We start from the raw sequence: 22,670 nt of genomic DNA, 5'->3' as shown, positions 1-22,670 counted from the left end.
CAGCTTCAGTGTGAGAGGAACTACAGATCTCAAACCCTTTGAGTTGTCTTCGGTTGTGATTTAATGTTATACATTAATATTTTCTCCTTAATGACCATGGAGGGCCCAAGAATTTTAATCAGTTTTTAAAATCAATATCTTTGTAAAATACCAAAATGTAGGTAGTAAAGATTAAAAATGAAAAGCTAAAAAAAAAGAAGAAATACTAGAAAATATTCTTAGATTTATATAATTTTAAGTGACCAGTTTTTCTTCAAAAGATGACTTAAAAATTTAATTAGATTATAACATTAAGACAGACTTTTAAAATCTTCCAGAACAATAAAGGAGTTTTCATTTCTCCTCTATAAAAATAATGTTTATCTCTGGCAAGCCACAGGTAAAAACATCAAGTGACATCTGATAAACAGGGCCTGTAAGTTTTGGTTTCTTTGTGGTGGTCAGGTGTTTCATGGCAACAAGAAATCTCCTAAGAAAGTTTATCTCTTGGTTTGTAAGGGCTTCTGAAGTAAGGGGCTTGAACTAAAAAGCACGTTTTAAAATGGTTTCAGATCTGCCATGTGTTCTGTTATAAAGAAGCAATTTATCATGTTCTGGCTGCACTTTCCAATAGGATAATAAAAATCTATGTGGTCTTCTTGCTGTAAAAACAGAAACATCTGCTCGTATTAAAGGTGCTGCCTGACGGCCTGTTACAGATGTGAATCCCAAACCGGTGTCCTGTCAGAGGTGTGCATTATGCAAATAAGAAGGACTGAGGAGGCCCTGGATGGGTAGCTTAGTTGGTTAGAGCATCAACTGGATATGCCAAGGTTGCAGGTTTGATTCCTGGCCAGGGCACATACAAGAATCAACCAATGAATGCGTGCATAAGTGGAACAACGTATTGGTGGATTTTTTTTCTCTCTCTCCTTCCCTTTCTCTCTAAAATTAATTTTTAAAAAAGAATTATTGAGGATTATTTCAGAGAGTTAAAATTATTTGATTACCCCAAAGATTTTGTTTCCCATTTGCTTTGGCATATTTAATAATATTTAGCAATAATCAGTACTTATTTTCATCTGCCTGTAGTTTCAATGGGATTTGGGATATACATTACAATGCATGTAGAACACCCCAGACTGTGAATCCATTTTATTTGATTTAATAAGACTTGGGTTTTTATTTCCTTCTTTTCCTAATAAGATGTTAAAATATTTTAATCCAAAGTTTATCCCTTCCTCTAAACATTAATTGTAACTTTCCTAGCTTCCCACTTAAGCAGAGTTTGAACAAAAGGATATGGATGCACAGGTGACTAATTTCTTTAATCAAATGGGATTAACAACTCCAAAACATCTAGGTCTTTAATAACCCCAGACACAACTTCTCATTTTTCATCCAATACTAATCATCCTATATTAAAAATTGATACTTTCAAATTCAAATGGAGATATATGTGTATATATATACATATATATATAATTTGCATAAGGATTCAGTCAATTACCTAAACCTTTCTCCTCCTCCTATTCAGCCACACGCGTACAGAGGGAAAAACATCGTCTAGTGTCTGTGTCCAACGAGGGGATGTCTTTTGCAATAAAAATCCCATTCTCAGTCTAACACCTGATTTTTCTCTGGTTTATTTTTTGATTGGATTTATATCTACTTAATATATTGTTTACCATGCTATTAGAAACTACACTATTTCTAAATGTTTTTTTGCCTAAATCCCATTTTTTTCTGGATATGTTCTAAAATATCGGACCCAAAGGGGGTCCAGAAGATAGGTCTAACGTTCTTAACTTTAAGCAATTCCTGACTGCAAATAGAAGTTATAGATGAACTAATCCTACACTAACATACTCCAATCCTTATTTACACATATTATATAGTATAGATACACAATTTATAGTATATCTACAGTGTATATACAATTAAATAAAACATGTACATAAGAATTCTCAGTAAAACATTATACTTTGGACTGAAACTATAAATTCAACTACCAATTTACAGGAAATACACAGGAGAGAGGAATCTGCCAGACGATCTACAATGTGGACAACATTCTGCAAAATCCGAGCTGTGAGAAACCCTACAAAACCAGCAATTCAGCTGCCTTAATGAAGACTTTGGAAAAGAAAAGAAAAAAAGAAAGAAAAAGATAGAAGGGAATCCAGATATTAAAAAGGACTTGAAAATATTTCTTAAGAACCAAGAAACTGTTTAGGGATGCACAGCTGAGTGAAACAATTTAAAGAAAAATGAAAGAAAAGGATTGTGAAAGTCCCATGGGTTGTTATGTGGGGGAAGGGATTCAGGTGATAAGGGGTAGAAGAAAACATGTGTTGTCATCCTGATTCTGGTAGGGTCTTTAATGGCATTGTCCTGATAAAAGCCCTTGGACAAGTTATATATTTGGCTCTGTATACCTGTGCTATATTTAACAATAAAACATTTCTTAACATCCTTTATCCAAGGCAGTGATGCTGACCATGGTTTTTTCAATGTGATTCTGCAGCGAGTCAATGAGCAGGTCGCCCACGGGCTTCCAGCCATTCCTCACGGCCTCTGCCTCCTTCATGTCCGCATCCAGGTCGTCCATAGCTCCCTGCAGGTCTCTGAGTTTCTCCAACGCCTTGTCCACTTGCTTTTGCCAGTTACTAGTAACAGCATTTAGGCTTTCCCACTTCTCCTTCACTTCAGAAGACTGCTTGCGCATAGCTTTGGCGATCTTCTGGGCTCTCTCCTCAGGAGTCAGTTCTGTGATTAAAAAAAAAACAAAAACATTTGGAAGCCTGATCAGCTTTGTATTCTTTATAGTCAAGTGCAAAGACCACCTCTCCAAAAGTTGCTCCCAGACCACACGGAGACAGAGTTACACTCAACAGGGGGAGAAAAATGTCTCTATACTTCTTCCACCATGCCCTGCTACTTCTCAAAAGAAGACAGTTACAGAGTATTAAGTGGCCCAGTAGTTTTGGATTTGAATTTTAATATATTTTGAATTTTAATATATTTGCAAACCTTGAAGTATCATAAGTAAAAAACAAACAATTTTTTCTTAACATAAATTTAGTTATGTAAAATCCAAAGACAGTTTTTCATTTCATTGTCCTCAAGAGAAATGGGGAGTATAATTAGGTGAGAAACAGCTTTAAGTTATGAGAAAAAAACTCTGCAAAATAAGATTAATTTATCATGTTCCTAAAAAAAAAGTAACTGAAGACAAGTAACATCTTAGACACTTCATCTTTCCCGAGTTTTTCTGGCAGTTCATCTTTAGTACAGGCATTTCCTGTAGACCAGAATGATTGTAGCGCATAACAAGCGTTTCAAGAGAAAGATGGCAAGATTTCAAGGACCATCCTAAATATCTAATAGACAAGACGGCTTTTAGAATGTCTGAAGTAAAGCTGGTTTTTCAGACAGGAGAGGGCAGGCATAGGGCAAGGCCCCTGCCATGGGTCAGGGCTAGGCAGATAAGAGTCTAGAAGACAAGGAAAAGATATAGGCAGAAAGGAAAGTCAAGTTCAAAGCCCAGGGTCAGAAACATAGAGATGAGAAGCTGACAAGACAAAAGCAGAGACATTTGATGGACAGAGCAGACACTCCCAACGCAGGTTAAACAGATCCCAGCTAAACCCACCTGGGCCTCACTACCCTCAACACCCGAGATGCTTCCTTTCCTGTCTGCTGCTTTGCGGGTTATCCGGCTTGTGTACCGGAAACAGAGAGGCAGCTCAGAAATGTACAATCAAGGTAAACTGTAAATTAGTTTAAGATGGAAATGAATATTCTTCTTTGCGATAACATCCCATCTTTTCCTATCCATCACATTAGCACCACTTCACCTCAAAATATTCCAAGTCATCATAAAGTGAACTGAAGTTCATTGAATTTCCTGGAAAGACAAACTTCAACACTGTAACTGTAACTTTCATATTTAACATAAATTTGTCTGCCTACCTTTATTTAAATATTATTAAAAGTCATGTTAAAGGGAAGGAGCACATATTTTTGTCTCTCTCATTTTCCAAAACATTCTAGATATCAAAACTTAGACTCAAAAGCAGCTATAGTAAATCTCAGGGAACCGACTACATGAACTCGAGAATTTAGTGACCACAGACCTCTGAGTCACACCGCGGAACTGCTACGAGGCTACAGACGTGAATAATCCTTTGGCAACTGAATTGATTTTAGGAACAGATAGTGTAATGACAGGTAGACTAAATATACTAGCCAATGATAAATAAGAAAAAAAATAAATGAATTAGAGACCCAGTTTCAAGGAAGGCTGAAGCTACAGTCCAGTCCAAGAGTCAGGGGAGGGGTCAAGGAGCCTGGAGAAAAGTCCCGAACAGGCAACATGCCGGGGCCCCAAGAAAACATTCTGGGAGAAAACTTGGGGAGAATGCCATTAGGCAAACCTTATTTAAGTTCTTATACCTTCAAGATATTGAGAAGATAATAAGTATATAATGCTTTTTTATATAACTGTAAAATGCTATGTGTGAGATGAAACCATCCTTCATAAAAGGCCCGATGAACAAGGGAGTCGATCGTCTCTGTAATGGCAAGGCCTGTGTTTGTTCATAAGTCACTTGGGCTTTTTCAAAGATATGTATTTAATTGCTAGTTTTCACTTTTGTAAAAAAATAAAAACACAGTACCAATTTCAGAACAGACACTTCAATTCTGATGATTTTCTTTGGGTAAAATAACACTGTTTCTGAGTCAGTCACTGAGTCGCCTGGCAGGGAGACCCACAGCTTCTTTCTCCTGTGTCTAGTCTTCGGACTGTGCAGTCCTTTTGTGCAAGAGTGCGTATCGCACGGCCCCTGCTAAAGCCCCTACTCAGAACGAAAGAAAAGCTCTCTCTGCCCATCTGTTTGGCAGAAAGGAAACATTAGCTAATCACACAGTCAGAATAAAAAGTGCCTTCTACTGCGGCAACAATCTCAGTGTGATGCAGACTTTAAACCAAAAACAGGGTGTGGTCCCCAGCCAAGCACAAACTTGCCAGAACATGTGTGAGACAGGTAATAAGAAGCAACATGTGAAATATCAACTTAGGACAATCTGGAGTAAGAAAATAGCAAAACAAGTCAAAACAGCAAAAAAAAAAAAAAGCAGGAAAGATGAAAATAAAAGGAAGTAATTACATTTAACAGTCCTCTCGTCATCTGAAAATCAAAGAACAACATTTGCTTCCAATTTTGTGAATAGATAATTTGTGGTAAATTCTGAGATCTTCATGTAGAATTGGAGAATCTTCTCCACCAATGGTTTTGAATGCTGGCGACATATTTGGAACCGCCCGAGAGTTTGCCTTGTTTGTTCTTAAATGTTCATCCCCAGGGGCCCTATACCAAAATATTAAAGATTCTGACTTAGTTGGTCCAGGGTGAAGGGCAGCATGGATACGGTTTAAACACTCTCCAGGTGAACATAAAGTGTTACCAGGTCAGAGCTCATACATGGATTCCTGTGGTCCCACCCAACAGACCGCGTCTACTCCAGTGAGCTGTGTCATGCATACCCTCATGGAGGGGCCACCAACCAAAGGCCAGAGAGCAGGGGATCTAATTTGCATTTGAAAAGGCAGTGATTGAGGCTAATGGGGAGACAAAGGAAACGGCAGGATAAAACCAAAAGAAAAAAATGTATTGACAATTCTCAGAGCAGTAGCATTTTTCCTGTCACTAGCCTCCCACTCCTTAGTGTGTGTGTGTGTGTGTGTGTGTGTGTGTGTGAACATTTTTTTGAGGAGGGAGTATTTGTTTCACTCTTCCTTCTTCCCTTCTCCTTTTTTCAGGCCTTCCCACTTAACTGGCCAAACTTTGCAGGTGGAATTACATTTAAATTCAATATTTATATTCTTATATTTATATTATATATGTGATGCATTGTAAATATTATGTTTATTTTACATTTATATAATTCAAAAATAACAATTTATTGTCTTACAAAGATATTTAAGGAAGAATATCTTTTAGGGAGAAAAAAGAAGAAAAAAGAGAAGATGCTCTGGCTGGTGTGGCTCAGTGGATTGAGCACTGGCCTGCAAACCAAAGGGTCACTGGTTCGATTCCCAGTGCGGATACATGCCTGGTTTTGGGCCAGGTCCCCAGTAGGGGATGTAAGAGAGACAACCACACATTGGTGTTTCTCTTATTCTCTTTCACCCTCCTTTCCCCTCTGTCAAGAAATAAAATCTTTTTTAAAAGGTTCTTTTTAATAAAAAAAGAAAGAAAAGAAAAAAGATACAAGAAAGGAATGATCAATCCTACAGTATGCTCTGTGGTCCAATTATCTTTATTCTTCAACCCTTCGAATCAGTTGGATGGCATTTATGCCACACTTTCCTTTATACCTGGCTCACTGGATACAGGTGGAAAACCAACCTGGAGCAGGAGCAGAGACTAGGATTTGTCATCAGCCCTACTCCCATCTTGACCTTCATTCTGAAGCAGGCAACATGACCTGCTCTTCCAAGCTGTGTCCAATGGGAACCCTGTTTTCTCATGCTGGGAAAACATTTCTCTCCCTGGGACTCTTTTACCTCTATAATTCAATTATATAAGAAAGGCAAAGCTGCTCTAAGAAATCTTAACAGTGGAGGAAAAAAAATCTATCTTTGTGTATTTATGCAAAAGAAATTTTAATTTAAAAAAATGAGTGTTTCTCCCATGAAATGACAGAAATTTATTACAAACAGCCCTGTGCTGTTTTTAATAAAGATTTCCCATATTTATTGTATTTTCTTTCTCAATTAGGGTACTGACAATGATTATCTGCATTGTGGCTTTTTGTTCTATAGATATTAAAGCTTTATGTCTTTCATCTTTTATTTCTTTCCATCTTGGTTTTGCAGGCCTCAATCTAGAGATTGGTTGTCCTCAATACATAATTGCTGAATTGAGTGGGATTGAATGAAATTTTTAGTTTTAGCCTTTACTGAGAATGCTCAACTTCATAATTTTAAGTAGAAATCATGCTACTTATTTTTTCTTCCTTCTCCTCACACCCATGTAAAACATTTACAGAAAGTGTTTTACTGTGGCCCTAGCTGGTGTAGCTCAGTTGGTTGGAGCTCATCCCATAAGCCAAAAAGCTGCAGCTTCTACACCCAGTCAGGGCATGCATATGCCTAGGTTGTGGGTTCAGTCCCTGGTCAGTTCGGTCCCTAATCAGGGTGCATACTGGAGGCAACTGATTGATGTTTCTTCTCTCTCTCTCTCTCTCTCTTTCCCTCTCTCTCTCTCCCTCCCTCTCTCTCTCCCTCTCTTCCCCTCTCTCTAAAAACAAAAAATCAATGAGTATGTCCTTGGGTGAGAATAAAAAATAATAAAATAAAATAAAGAACTTTACATCTATGCATTCATTTACAAAAGTGTTTTACTATGAAACAGGAGGTTTTATAAAGTCACTTTAATTATGATAATTTCAACTATCTTATTTGTACTATTTGCTTTTTTAAAACATGCATATATATCCTTACTATTGTATTTCACCAAGAGATAAAAAGAAAATATTAAGAAAAACAATCATAGTAAAACACATATAGAAAATATAGGAAAAAATGACCCAAAGTTGCTCTTCACTCCTGGACAATTTGGAGCAAGAAAAGATTAGGACATCATGTCCTAGTTCAAGTTATGTAATCATAGCTATATCCCTTATGTCTTGGAACCTCAGTTAATATGTATAAAGCTATTGGCACAAGCCTGGCACACAGTAGGGCTTCATAAGAGTTAATTTCTTTCATTCCTTCTATTATCATGTAATGAAGTCAGGGAATTTAGTTATCTGTGGAGATTTTCACAGAAACAAACTAAGCTAATCAGCCAATAAGAATTCAAGGGCAAAACAAATGCATCCCAATCTCTGGAGAGACTCGACGGACTTGCTCTCTCACTATCTCTCTCTTCAGCCCCTCCACGTCTCCCTGCTCCTCTCTCCTTCTTCATGACCAAAAGATGCTTTTGATTAAAATAATGGGAAGTAAATTCTTTTGAAAATTTCTTCTGATTGCATGATTAAGATCAACTTAATTACTTTGAAATGATCAGTGTTTAAGAGGATCCTGCCCACTGCCTGTCCTGCCTGGTGACGAATGACAACAATTCATTATGAACTTGATTACAAGTACATCATCAAGTACCATTAGCTGATTACTGTGATGTGTCTAATTACAATGATCTAATAAATTATAATGATGACGATGGTAAGAGGCTACCCAGAGTAGATTAACCTGCCAATGTGCAGCCCAAACCTTTCAGCAGGGAAATAATAAAGATGATATGGACCCATCCAGCTGCCAAGGGACTTCTCAAACAAAAGTTCGGGGTGGGGGGTGGGCAAACATGAACAGATGCATTTAGGAAAAAAGCAAACTCCAAAGAAAAGAATATCTTCCACAATACCAAAATGCAAAGTATTAATGGGGAGAGGGGGGAAAATCGGAATTCAGATCACACTGTAGAAGAAAATAAATGGTACTTCTGACCAGAAGTTAATGAAGGCAGAACTAGAGACTGAACACTTCCAAGTTATTCTGTGCCTGTAAAGCAGACCAAAGTAAACAATCCTAGCATTGAGCTGGGGAAGAAGAAGGAACAGACTGTTAAGAAGGTTAGCCTCCAAGGAAAGGAGCAGGAACAGCAGAGAGGCCCTGGAACAGACCTAGCTAAGCAACCTGAGATCTAGCTTTCAACCTTCTGTAACTGAATATTCTCTGAATTTCCTCACATGAATGGTAGTTTTGTAATTTATTCAAGCCAGGCATTTGTGCTGGACAGCAGCAAGCAGGTCACTGGGGGCAGGAGGGAGGTGCTAAAAGGGAACAGGAGAAGCTGGGAAGGTAACTCCTGGAAGGCAGGGTATGTTTTGTTCAGTGCTGTATCTTCAGGGTCTCTCTAGACCACAGGGGGCAAACACAAGGCCCACAGGCCGAATCCGGCCCTCCCCCTTGTTTTATCCAGCCCAGCACCTTGTTTCTACCTGGCGTCAGTGCCAAGCTCCTTGCCCCTAGTTAAGGAGTAGTTACATTTACACAGTACTAAAATTACAATCGGCCCTTTGAAGGCAACTGCAAGGCTGATGTGGCCCCCGGTGAAAATGAGTTTGACACCCCTGCTCTAGAATGTCACCTGGCACATGGTAAGCATTCAGTAAGTATTTGTTAAGTAAGTGAATAAATCTGTGCACAATATCATTGACTTGAAAAAATAAACTGTCCCCTTTCTCCTTCAAGAACCAAAGGGCAAGAGTCTTAGATTAAAAGCCTTCCATTTCTTGCTGAATTACTGCCCATCTCTCTCCAGGCTGCTTCTGTGCAGGACATACCAGCTAACAATTAATCAAGCTACAAAAGAAGTCTGAGCTTTCTACCCAAGCTCAGCCACTGTTATAAAAGAACCTAAATATGTCTCATATTTACTGCCCAAATAAAGAGTTTAACTGAAGAGAAATTATGCGTTTACTAGGATTACACTTTTAAAAAAATGGCAAACCCTCAAATTCACTCTATAAGATTCTACATTTTAAGAGCGCCAGCAAAGTAAGTGCACCACAACATTAAAAGAGTTTAGTATCCTCCTATTCTTTGTTGAAATCTAAAAGTAACATCGCAGATGTTGATTACAATAAAATACATACATGTAAATTATTACCATATTTTATGAGACAATTGTGATTTATGGAGGGTTCTAATGGTGATCAGAGAACCTACAGATGGGAACAATTAATTTAAAATGTTGTGTCCATCAAACTAACCCCTGTTATCATATCATTCTCCATCAAAAATGTAGATCTGTTTCTTGAAGTCAGATTACATTACTATGGCATTCATTGGCAGGCCAAAAGTTTTTGAAATTTTTACCCAAACAATGGACTTCCTGAGCTGGCTCATTATATTTTAGAAAAGTTAGAGACCAGATTTGTACCTCCATCCATATAATTTGGAACTTTAAATTGGGAAGGAACGCATTGCTGCTCTGTAGTTAAGAACACTAGGAAAGAAAGTAACATACTTTTCTGTACTTTTTCATGCATTACAACTTTACTAATCTAATTAGGACTTGCGAAGCTAATTCAATTATTGTCTTGGTCTATAGGCCTGAAAGCAATTAATCTTTCAAGTTTTTATATGAAAATTAAAAAGACAAAGTCTAATATTGTCTAAACACCTTCTCCCTGAGTGCTAGGAAATCAGTGGAGGGGTGTGTCACTCTATTTAGCAGCCTGCTATTTCAGTAAAGAAAAAGCAACCGCACAGGACAAACATTCAATTTCTGTACAATGTTTTAAGTTGAAAAATACAGAAAATAAAATCTTCTACTGAATATCGAGAAGTATTTGTGATTGTTGGAGTAGTTAAGTCGGTATATTACACTACCGTGGTTAGGAGCAGCCCGCTCAGTGACAACCCTGAGTGGCATTTCAGCTCCGTCACTGGGCGACAGGATCTCCCAAACCTCTCAAAGGCTCAGTTTTCTCGTCTGTCAAATGGGTGGTAAGAGGACTCACACCTCAAAAAGCTGTTATGGTAACGGAAGGAATCTAGTCATGTGAGGTGCTGGGCACCGTGCCTAGAATACTGTAAGCACCTGATAAATGTTGGCTTGGGACGTGTACATTTATTTACATGATAAATGTTGGCTTGGGACGTGTACATTTACAAACATTTCTCTCTTCCTTTTCCAGTGCTGATTCGTCCTCCATCTGATGTTAATACAGGGGGTCAGCCAGTCCCCCCAGACCCTGAACTCCGTGTTACTCAGGGTGTCAATCAGGGTCCTTGCCTGGAATGCGCTGGATCTAAACAAGGACTATCCCTCCCTCGTGTGAGGGTGTGAGGTAGGTGGTCACAGGAAAGCTAAGAAAATGAAAACTTGTGGAGACAGGCAGAGAGGAAGACATGGAGAAAAGGCTTCTGGGTGGCATTCCTGTCCCTGTGACCAGCTGTGTCCTCGCCCTTACTGTAATTTGGTCATGTGGTTTAATATACTACCCTCATACCCATGAATTATAGAAAAAGGGTACCTGTCATTTACAATAAATGGAGCTCTAATTAATAAAGCTGTTATTAGTAAAACAAAAAAATGCAGTGTGAAAAAATACCCATTAGTGTTACTAGACTAATTACTTAGGTTATATGGAAATAATTACTGCCATCTTTTTTATGGAACCTGAGAATCAGTATAAAAGTAACTTCTATTAAACTATATGTCAATTTTATATTTTTACTCATTTAATGATCAGTGAAATTTTATTTGCACAAGTTTGCTAATATTGGCATAAAATGGTCTGACATACCGACTGAAAAATGTCATTTATTACTTCTTTGTTATACAAAAAATATATGAGGTTTCACATAAGGAAAAAAGGGTCCTAATAATTAATTAGCTTTCTAAAATATAATGCATGTTTATTAATTAAACATTTAATAGTTAAACATTTAATGATTTAAAAATATGCCCTGAATTAAAAAAAAATAACTACTAAATATATACACCCAGCTATCAAAGACCAAAGAGGAAAAACAATAACCCATATATAATTCTTTATCTGCAAATATGATTATTAATCACAGATACAGTCACATACAACTATATGAAGTTGTGTATGAATAAACACATAAATTATACACATTACACACAACTGCAGAAGCATAAACACACTAAAGTAACATTCTATGCCTGTTCTTTCAATGAAGCACAGTAAACTCGTCACCACCACCAGGCTAAAAAGAAATAATGTTCAGACAGCCTGAAATAAAATAATGGTTGTATAGTTATAGTAAAGTCTTGACTGGAATAAACTTTAAAGAAGACTAAGTAGAAATTTATGAATGAAATAATGCAATCTTTTATTTTTGTCTTAAAATCAAAAGTCAAATAGAGTAAAAGAGACTTCCTACACCTACAAATACAATGAATTGTACAATCTTCTCATCCCTTTTAGAGGTGAAATATAGTACAAATGCATCAGAAGTTGTATTTAGTCACTGATAGCACACCCACGAACCCTACCACATGGGTGTGCACACACCTGCACTGGCACGTGAGCCACCCTCCGTATATAGCGTGGAGAGAGGCGTGCAGACCTAAGGCTCTCACTCCCCTGTGCAAACATGACTTTTTACCTGACTCTAGGTAATGCATAGGTAAGAAGGCACATGCATTCTCTGATAACCTCATGAGGCCGAGGTGGGGGGGCAGGCATGGGCTAAGGCGAGCTGTGGCTGGGTCCCCAGATGTCCTGCTATCTGCCATCACTCTGCAGCTGTGTGGTGTTCAAGGACATTCAAATCTGGAATTGAGTACACCAAAGGGAGGTTGGAAGAACATGGCAGAAGCCAAGAAACATTTATGCAGGTTTAAGAGGTTCTTGACCCTGAAAGTCAAGAAGGAGCTTGCAGGTGAGTGGCCAATGAGCAGAGAGAAAGACAGGAGATACACATGAAGGGATGCGTTAGAAGCCAGCCACAAATATGGGCACTAAGAAGGTCAGCAGCATGGATTGGCGCTCTGTTCCTGATCCTACCCTACTTCAGCCGGTGACCTCGGTCAGGGCCACAATGTCGTCTTGGCCTTTGTGTTTTTACTTTTATTTTTTAAAAAGAAGGCACACTGGATGATCTGCTGAACACACTGAGATGGGGGGATAAGACAGTAGTTTGAGAAGTAGAAGAACAATGTAAATGATGATGAGTGGTGTATTGTTCTATTGCTCTACTTTTAACACATAAACCAGGAGATTCAAATCAAATGAAAAACAATTCAACTACATTCAATGCTGTTGTGGTACACCTTTAAACTTACACAACTTTACATTATCAATTATATGTCTGTAAAACTGCGGCGAATAAAAAATATCTAACAAAACATACCTGATGAGATTCTTTGTCAGCAATTAATCATTTGGTTGAAATACCTGTTTCTAACAGTACTTGTCAATTAACACATGCCTGAGAACAACTCATACTGTGCCACTCAGTAATAACATAAAACTCCACAGGCTACCATTAAAAATATAAATATACATAACACACTATAATTGATAATAGAAAAAAATAAAAAAGAGAGATGGAAGAAAAAAAGGGCATTGGGAAAGAAAAGTCATGGAGAGAAGTGTTTTCTGGAACAGTTACTTACAAATAAAGAGATGGCTCCTTTTTGGGGTGCCCCTAGGGCACAGTACACAAAGCAACTCCGTAAATAAATGCTCATTAAGTAGAACTGAGAAAACCACTGTGTGATTTCTCCCTGCTCCATCCCCCACAATACTGAGTGCTTTAATCCTCACCACCCAAGATAACCAACGTTCAAATGCTATTTCTGATGTAGCAGCACAGAAGTCGTGGTAAACAACAAAAGCATAAAAGCTATTATGGATAATTTTCTTTCATTTACTTTTAATAGCAGGTAACATCAGCCAGCATTGCAAAAAATAATATCAGGGAAGGAGCAAATATAACAATTGCCAATTGTAAAAAAAAATATGATAAAGTTACAGCGACGTGACTTTTTTTTTCCTTGCCTCCAAATGTATGTGAAAAGTGGGGCTTAGTGACACCCTGAACATAACAGCAAAGTAAGAGCTCAAAAAGTAAATGTTTTTTAGCCCCTTAAACTGAATGACCACTGAGGAGGAAAATTTATAGTGAAGTGAAATAATAACACTTTTTTTTTTACTGCTATGAAGTAGCTTATTATAAAAAATGTTTCCTCTATTCTCTGGAAAGTACTGGAGAAGCAAGAAGATGAGAAAAATGGATTTAAGGTAGACTTAAAATTGGATAAAGTGACACAAGTGAACTTCTTATTTTTCCTTCCAAGCTGAAAAAAATACAACCACAATAGCACCTTCTTTCGTGCTGCATTAACTTGGAATGTTCTGTCAGACTTTCCAGGGCTTCCCTAATCGGAACCAGACAGCTCGTACACGTTTGCCACTCCCACCTCCCCGTGCAGGCACCAGCCCGTGACGCTGGGCAGGGCTGGGCTGGGCTGGCGACCTGACCTGCGGACACACAGCCACTCTGCTCCTCACTGCCGTGTTGCACTTCTGATGGGCCTGCCCTGCGTGCTCGTCCCTCTTCCCCAGACCTCATCTCTTCCTACCATCCCCAAGAGTGCTGAGCTCAGTCATCCATGCACTCAGCAACCATGGAGTGAGCACCTACTACGCACACGTCTGCACATGCATGGGCATGTGTGTGTTGCACACATGTGTACGATTCATACATAACAGAGTACTCGGAGTAATTCCCCAAAGATAGAAATAGCAATGCCGAGTGATATGCAGACTATGAGGTTTGTTGAAAGGCGGAGCCTCGACAATGACTTGTGTCCCCAGCAGGCTGGCTGGGAAGACAGTGACCTGATGAGGAGAAAATACAGGCTATCACTAGAGAAGATGGTAGGTGTGCCGTGTGTGCCCCACGGATACACACAAAAAACCAGGGTTAGGGGTCAAGAAAATCATCGCCATGGTGGGAAATTCATTCAGACGGAAGCAGAACTTCCCTGAGAAAGGCTGAGTAGGGAAATGACTACCTGTCCAAATGTCTGATCCAGGTCCAGCTACAGTCGAAGAAAGCACTTTCCAAATGCCCTTCCCTCACGAGAACAAATGCTCACGAATCACAGCACGAGGCAGCATTTCAGCGCTGCTTTTACTGTGCGAGCAAATGGTTGAAAACTATTTTGAATGGCCTGTTTATTTTTAAAAATGCATCAAAATGCTTTTATTGCCAACAATGAAATATCATAATAAAAATATAGGCTGGCGCCAACATTCATCTCTTAAATTTACTATGTGATTTATTGCTATTTGCTAGTAAAGTAGTTACTATATCATTTTAAACCAAAGTACATAAATAGTACAGGCTGTTGTTTTTAAATTAAATAAATTCTGTTGTGTGCCTGTAAAAAAGAAAGGCACTTTAATGTTTTATTTTAAAAAGTAGTCTTGAAGAACAAGTTTAAAACAATCTCACTTTATAGATATTTAAAGATTTCATATACGCACTATATTTAGATACCATTTTTCTACTTGTAATTATTTACCCTGCAATTTGTTTCAATATAAGGAATGTAAATTTTTATTTCTTAAAGAAATTATTTTCAGTTCCAAAGTGCTTTTTAATAAATCAAATTTTCTGCAGTTAATTTCCTTTTGGAAAATGATACTGAAGTATGTATATAGTCATTTCATTTCTTTAACAGTCTAGCCATTTGTTAAATAATATTTGATTCAATTATTTCCAGAAGAAAAAATTTGAAGGCCAAATCCTGCAATACTGTAAGGAAATTTTTAAATATCAGACCCTGAAATGCTCTAGGGAAATTTCCTACTTGATTTTGGTTATTTGTTCTCCTCACACGTTTTTATGGGGCACTAAAGAAACCAATCTCAAATCTCACCTGGTTTTGATTGTAGGTTTCTTCTTGGTTCTTCAGGGGCCTCAATCGGCTGATCAGCCAGGAAAACTCGGGCTTGGTCTATAGCATTCAGCACGGAATACTCTTTCTCCTTTAACTCACGTCTCAGTGCCTTTACAAAGAGAAGCAAAAGTTGGATTTGTCAACTAACGTGTTCAGCAAGTAATGGAACATCTTAAATTCGACTGTGTCCCACCACACTTGACCTGAGAGTGACCAATAACCAGCATTTAAGCAAATTTCAAAGTGAAAAGTGTAAATTTTACACAAATGATCAAATGAGAATAAAAGCAAAAAGATGAATCCTATGAAACTTAAATATGCAAAAAACGTACTTCACAAGACTGTTACAGTGTATTTGAACTTACACAAAACGTGCTTTCAGGGTTATCACTGCTGTCAGATTGCTAAAATATAATAGCCTGTTCTAAATCACATTTTTCTATAACACTGACTGACAAAAAAATTATATGCAATTCTACAGGAGAAGGCGATTTCATAAGTAGTAACAAGATCAGAAGTGTTTTACATTCTTTGGAGTATGTTAAGAAAAAAATTAAGAGATAGAAACAAATTAAATTCCATGAAATCAAAACTAAACCTGAGAACACAGAAAAGACAGTCTCCAATGATCTTAAAATATGTTGCATTTCTCATGCTGAAGCAATTACAATTTTTCCCTAGTGAGGTTTTTCATGCAAATCTAGGAATCTCATAAAAGTTTGTCTTCAGTGCTTACGTTCTTCCAAGTAGGGCTAAACTTTTGCCTTGCTCCTATAAAATGTTTAGTGATTAAACCTCTAATTGATTAGAAGCTAAAAGCAACAAAGCTCAGGTCGTGACTATTGAAAAAGATAAGAGTAAATGAAGACTTTCTCATGTGCTATTTTAATGCTGTAGCTAAATCAAAATTGTTGTTAATATTGTTATCCTCTTAAATTATGCACATAAATACCTGTTGGCTCCAATATTTTGTTTTTAATGTAGTTCTCTGATAACACATTAGGAAAATTCAGTTTTGTTTATTTTCTAAAATACCACACTCCCATAGTATTTTTGAATCAATACAGTCTTTCCTTCTGAATATAACTGTTGTTTTTAATAGCATTTGACATAATTATGTTGGGATGATGAGCTATTTCCAGGCTAAATCCTAATTTTCCACAGTAAATAAAAATAAACATTAAATATCTACAAATACCAGACTACTCATCTGTTGTAAAAAAAAAAACAAACTGGAGCTAAACACCAGGAAACACCGTAACAAAGTTGGAAAACACCATCACAGGTGGGGAGAGCGAGAAGAGCCAGTAGGAGTCGACCAAGAGGGAGGGACAGAACGCCACTTTTTTGTGATAAGCATTGTAAATATTTTTGACTTTTAAATTATGTACAATTATGACTGATTAAAAATTTAAGCTAAAAGAATAAAAGTGAACAACAATCCACAACTTAGGCACAGTAATAAAGTACTAAATGTGAGAGGAAATTAAACTTTGCTTAAAATCCATGCATAACACTTATGTATTCTTGCTATCATTCATATAACCAAAAACTGACCGTGAAGCAAGTACAGGGCAAAGTTCTAGATCAATTATCACCTATGAACATGAAATGGCTATTTTGGGGGGAAAGTGACAAAACCTCCATCATCTCTATTTAAGAAAGGCAGGTTGCAAAAAACTACCAAGGTGGGGACACCCCCAGGGAACAAGATAATCTTTGGACATTTAAAGTTTCTGATATATAGAAACAAAGGAGACACAAGAAAAATGAGGAAAATATATTTTTAATTAAGAAATATATATACACACACACACACACACACACATACATTGACAGGTCTTGAGTTAATTATGCCTTTAACATAGATTATTGTTACAGCAAGAAGCTCCAAATGAATGAAAATATTCCTACTATTTACTTCCAAAACCAACTGGAAATATAAAACAATGATGTGAGAAAGCATGTTGCCTAAAAGGTAGCAGTGAGAAACAATAGCAGAAGTATTCCTAAAAATGTTAGTGGTCGAGAGTAAATTTACCTCCCAAACCTGAAAATCTAACCAGTAAATGTGGGAACAGTGAAGATTTTTAAATGATGTTCTAGGGCTATGCTAGCTTTCTTCTTTCTGAAAGGGAAGCACCAAGTGTGCACCGATTGAATGCAACCTCCTGGAAGGAGCTGGAACACCCATCACACTGGTTTACCAAATAGGATGAAGGGCTCACAGACAGTATTTGAAGACTTGGCACAAATGAGAAAGCAGGAGATGCCAACTGGTTGTTGAGGTGGAGGGAAGTTAAAAGCTAAGGGAAGACAGGACCTAAAGGAATGTGACGCAGAGAAGGAAGAACAGAAGCAGGACCGGTCCTGAGGAGACAGTTATAGGGCACATATTTCATGGGGGAACCCAGACCTTATGGTGGAGCGAGAAGATAACATGATGCACATGACTTGGGTGTACAGAAATTTCTGACTGGGAGTTCTAGATTATTATTAGTCCTCACGGTGTGCTTTGGGTAGGGCTGTGGGGGCGGGAAGATGGCAAAAACAGATTTGTCTTGAAATTATTTTTAGAATTTCAAAAATCCAATGGAAAAATGTATTTGTCTAGAGAAAGGCTACTGGGGAAAACTGATCTGTCAACTTCCTTGACGGCTGGAACTTTAATCAACTTAACACAGATGCTCTCACCGTGGGTCATTTCACTGGAGGGCAGCTGGCTCTGCCCGGAAAGCTCTCTCCCCAGATGTCCTCATGGAGGCTTCCCTCACCCCATGAGGCCTTCTTGGCGAGGCCTGCCCACCCACCTTATTAATGGAGTGGTCCACCTTTCTACTTACCTGTCCTGTCCCCATCGCTCTGCCTCACCATTGGTGTATTTCCTATATCTATCACCTTGTACCATGCAAGTCAGGTATTTACTTATTATGTTTATTGTTTATTTTCTGTCTCAGATAAAATATAACCTCCACGAGGCCAAGGACCTTTTCTGTTTTTGTCCACTGCAGTGAGAAAGGCACCCACATCGATGCCTTGGGACCTGGGGAGCTTAGGTGGCTCTGAAACACATCCTGGTAAAGGCAATGTCTAAGCTGAGTCTTGCAGAGAGAAGGGTACTTCCAACAGAGGAAACTAAACACCAGCAGAAGAATAAAGGAGTGTGAGAGTGGGCACTCAGGGAACAACAAACATTTAATGCAGATAAAGCAGCAACAACTGAGGTTGAAGAGGTGGGCAGACATCAGGGGTCAAAGACTGCTGTACAGCGTCCTAAGCATCTGAGACTTAACCAGTAATGGGTGCTGGGAAGCCACTTAAGTGCTAGACAAGTGGGGGAGGGCGGAGCAACTGTCAGATTTACATTTTTGTTTTTTATAATATCGTCAGGCACAAATCTAGGCCTCCTAGATTTGTGCAAGTCTGAGAAAGCTGCCCAAGACTGGAGAATCTAATTTTCCTTCCTGGCGACATTAAACTCCAGCACTTTACAAAGCAATCCACTCTGCACAGGGCTGTCAGGGATCGTCTTGTGAACTCCTCTGACATGCCAAGGTAGGAAAGTAGAAGAGGCAAGTGTGGGCATGTGGGAAACACACCGAGTAAGTAAAAACGTGGGGCTCAAGCCCCAACGCCAATTCGATAACCAAATATCCAAGAGAACAGCATACATTTAATAATATCTGTGCATACTCTATTTTGCAAACTTAACTTTGTTGTTCAATTTGTTCTGTTTCAATTATATTTAATTGCATGTCAGAAATGGGCTTAACTTTCAACAGCATTACACATATAATCATTTCACCACCCTTTACCTCTCAATTAGACATGAAAAAGACAGCATTTCCAACCACCTGGTGAACATTAATGATAAGATAATTAGATTCCAACAGACTTGTTTTGTACACATAGCTACAGAGTGGCATTCAGCTTTAGGCTCTGATACCACATGACTTATATAGGGGCTGCCTTAAATGAGGATAACATAATCTAATTGGAATTTTTCTTATTTAATGACTTTATATTTTCATTCAAAACAATTTCGTTCTCACACAATAACAAGTATTGACAAGGATGTGAAGCCTCATATGGTGCTGGTGGAATGACGAAATGGCACAGCCACTTTGAAAATCAGTTTGGTAATTCCTGAACCTGCCAAACACAGAGTTACCCTACGACCCAGCAATTCCACTCCTAGGGTATGGACCCAAGCGAACTGCAAGCCCATGTCCACATAAAAAACTTGTACATGAATGTTCACAGCACTATCAGTCACAATAGCCAAAATGTGGGCACAACCTAAACACCCATCATTTGGTAAATGGAGGAATAAAATGTTGCATATCCATACAATGGAATCCCATTCAGCAACAAAAATGAAATACTAACACATGCTACAACATGGGTGAATTTGGAAAACATTATGCTGAGTGAAAAAAGCCAGACACAAAAGCCCGTTACTATAAAATGCCTGAATAGGTACGTGTATAGAGACATAAAATAGATTAGTGGTTGCTTAGGACTGGGACATAGGAAGAGCTCATGGGTGTAGGGTTTCTTTTTAGGAGAATGAAAATGTTCTACAACTAGATTGTGATGATGGTCATATGACTCGGGAAATAGGCCAAAAGCCACTGTGCTCTATACTTTAATGGTGTGTATTTTATGTTATATGAATAATATCTCAAAATTGTTATTAAAATAATTCTCTTCTTTCTCCTAAAAAAAGTTCTGTAGGTAATCTGTTTATTTTCTAACCTCTGTTCCCACCCACCTGGAAAGTAATAGCTCATCCCATGCACTTCGTATGCCCTCACCTCACTGTTTCCAGAGTATTTTGTATTCCTAACACAGCTCATCCCCATACATTGTCGGTTCTTCCAAGGTAAGGCTCATGTCTTAATCATCTGAAGTTCTCCTCAAAGCCCACCTAGATATACGAGGGGGGACCCCAAAAATGGAATTTACTTATTAAAAATTGTGTATTTATTCTTACACGTTTAAACTTCAGGCACCTTCAAAGTACTCTCCATCTGATGCAATACACCCGAGACAATTTTTCCTCTGCACAAAACAGTTTTTGAACTCATCTATTTTGATGTTTTTATTGCTTCTGCCATTTTTTATTTCACCTCTCCCACATCAACAAAACATTTCCCTTTGAGGATGTTTTCCATCCAGGGAAACCAAAAAATAGTTGCTCTGATGAGATCAGGTGAATAGGGAGGGTGGGGCCTAGGGGGTCATGCTGTTTTTGATCAAAAGCTGCTGAACACTCAGCATGGTGTGGGCAGGTGCACTCATAAGTCACCCATCATGAAATGGGCAAACACATTCAAAGAGTCTTCAAAAAAAGGCACTGAAGCCCGGGTGCAGCCTCTCACAACAATGCCAGTTGGTGCACTGTTACCCCAACAGATGGGTTCCTAGAACGCTCACCTAGTGGGTGAAGCCTGTACTACAAGGGACCTGTCCTCCAGAAGAAATTCCCAGTTTTTTCGTCCCTCGTCGTATATAGAAAGTACTCAATACATGCTTGGGAAATAATGAATAAAAGAAGGAATGCTTTCAGAATTAAATACTATGTAGACTCTCAACATATACCAAAATCCCCCAAATCTTATTATCCTAAATTGGAATAACTATTGAATTCCATTTAGCTCTGGACTATTTGAACTACCTACTTTGCAAATTATTGGTAAATACTTTTCAGATGCAAAGTTAGTTTTATCCTATCATCTGTCAGCTAATAAGTACCAAGTGTTTCAGTTTGCTGTTGGTCATTATTTTATTAATAGCAAATATTCTTTCTCTCCATAGATAAACAAGGAACTGAGTTCACTAAAAAAAAAAAAGTGGTATGAGCCCATTCTATCTCCCCCTTTTTAGCACATTCTAATCCAGGAGGTAACTGCCTAGGGCACAGTTTCATACAGTTTCAAACTACTGCAGTGATTAGCAGATAGCCCTTATCACTACTGTGTATCAAACTCATCTAAAATTGCTGGCTTGAAACAACGATGAGTTATTTTTCACGATTCTGCGGGTTGGCAACTTGACCAGCAGGAGAACTGGTGCCCCCAGAGATCACCCCCGAGGCTGCAGCCGCCTGAGGCTTGAGTGGGGTTGGAAGTCTAAGGTGGCCTCACTCACAGGTCTGGAAACGATTGCTGGATAGAGGCTGGAGCACCTCGGTCTCTCTCTGCATGGTCTCAAATTGCCCAGCCGGCTGGACTGGGCTTCTTCAAAGCACAGTGATTAGAGTTCCCTCCCAAATGACAAAAGAGTGAAAGCCACAAGATCTCTTAAGGCACAGGCTGTAGAACAGCTCTGCCCACTAACACTTTCTGCAATGACAGAAATATTGCAAAGCCGTGCCATCCAATATGGTAACCACTGGTTGCTTGTGACAATTTTGAACTTGAAATATGACTAGTGCAAATGAGAAACTAAATTTTAAATTTCATCTAATTGGAAGTGATTTAATTTTAAATGGTCACATGGGGCTAAGGGTTGCCATATAAATCAGTGCAATTCTAGAATTTGCACAGCACTTCTACTATTTAAAGTAAGTCACAGGCCAGCCCAGGCTGAAGAGACTGGAAAAATGCACTGATGTTCTTGCTGGGGGGAAGAGCAATGATCCTATGCAAGGGGCCTGATACAGAGAAGCATGGTTTGGAGCTACAGCCATCTACCAACTAGGCTGAGGGGCAAGCGGAGGGTTAGGGCAGGCATGGGGTTAGTTATACTCTATGTAAGTGGTCACAAAGGCATCCCAGAGACAGTGGCATTTGAACAAAGATCTCCATACAGCAGACACCTGGCTCCCTTGCTGACTCACCCTTGGCCATAGACTTAAAAGAATGCTCCATGTGGCAACCTGTCACAAAGCTTATGCATCTTCCATCCTAGAGCAGTAGGTAGAATCGGCTTAACAAGGAAGAAGATACACAACAATGTCAAAAAATAAAACTGAAATTATATTTTCAAAGTTGTGTGCTCTAAGGTCATTAACGTAAAGGGATATACAGTCTCAGATATCTCAAGAGTCAAGAATAATAAATGGGGAGCATCCTAATCATGGCCGTAAGGAAATATTCAACTTCTCTCCTCTCCAAAGGTGGCATGAGGGTCTATTAGAATTTGCCAACAAAATAAAAACGTCAAAACAAATATTAGAGTCATACAATCCATAGGGAAATATTCCAGGCACAAGTGAAA

The 22,670-nt window shown here is 38.5% G+C and overlaps 1 protein-coding gene across 9 annotated transcripts in view; it reads right to left on the bottom strand.

The window, feature by feature from the left end:
* Window positions 1-22,670, bottom strand: part of UTRN (utrophin) — a 448,258-nt gene that overhangs the window by 97,462 nt on the left and 328,126 nt on the right. For all 9 annotated transcript variants that reach the window (XM_053914383.2, XM_024551943.4, XM_053914384.2 and 6 more), the window contains 2 exons: window positions 15,426-15,555; window positions 2,480-2,748 (listed from right to left, as the gene is read on the bottom strand). In XM_053914383.2, coding sequence (XP_053770358.1) covers window positions 2,480-2,748; window positions 15,426-15,555 — 399 coding nt within the window. The remainder of the gene's footprint in view (window positions 1-2,479; window positions 2,749-15,425; window positions 15,556-22,670) is intronic.

The sequence above is a fragment of the Desmodus rotundus genome, chromosome 11, assembly GCF_022682495.2.
Source record: "Desmodus rotundus isolate HL8 chromosome 11, HLdesRot8A.1, whole genome shotgun sequence".
Taxonomy (NCBI): Eukaryota; Metazoa; Chordata; class Mammalia; order Chiroptera; family Phyllostomidae; genus Desmodus; species Desmodus rotundus.
Note: the sequence above shows the minus strand (reverse complement) of the source record. Positions and strands in the feature narration are given on the sequence as shown.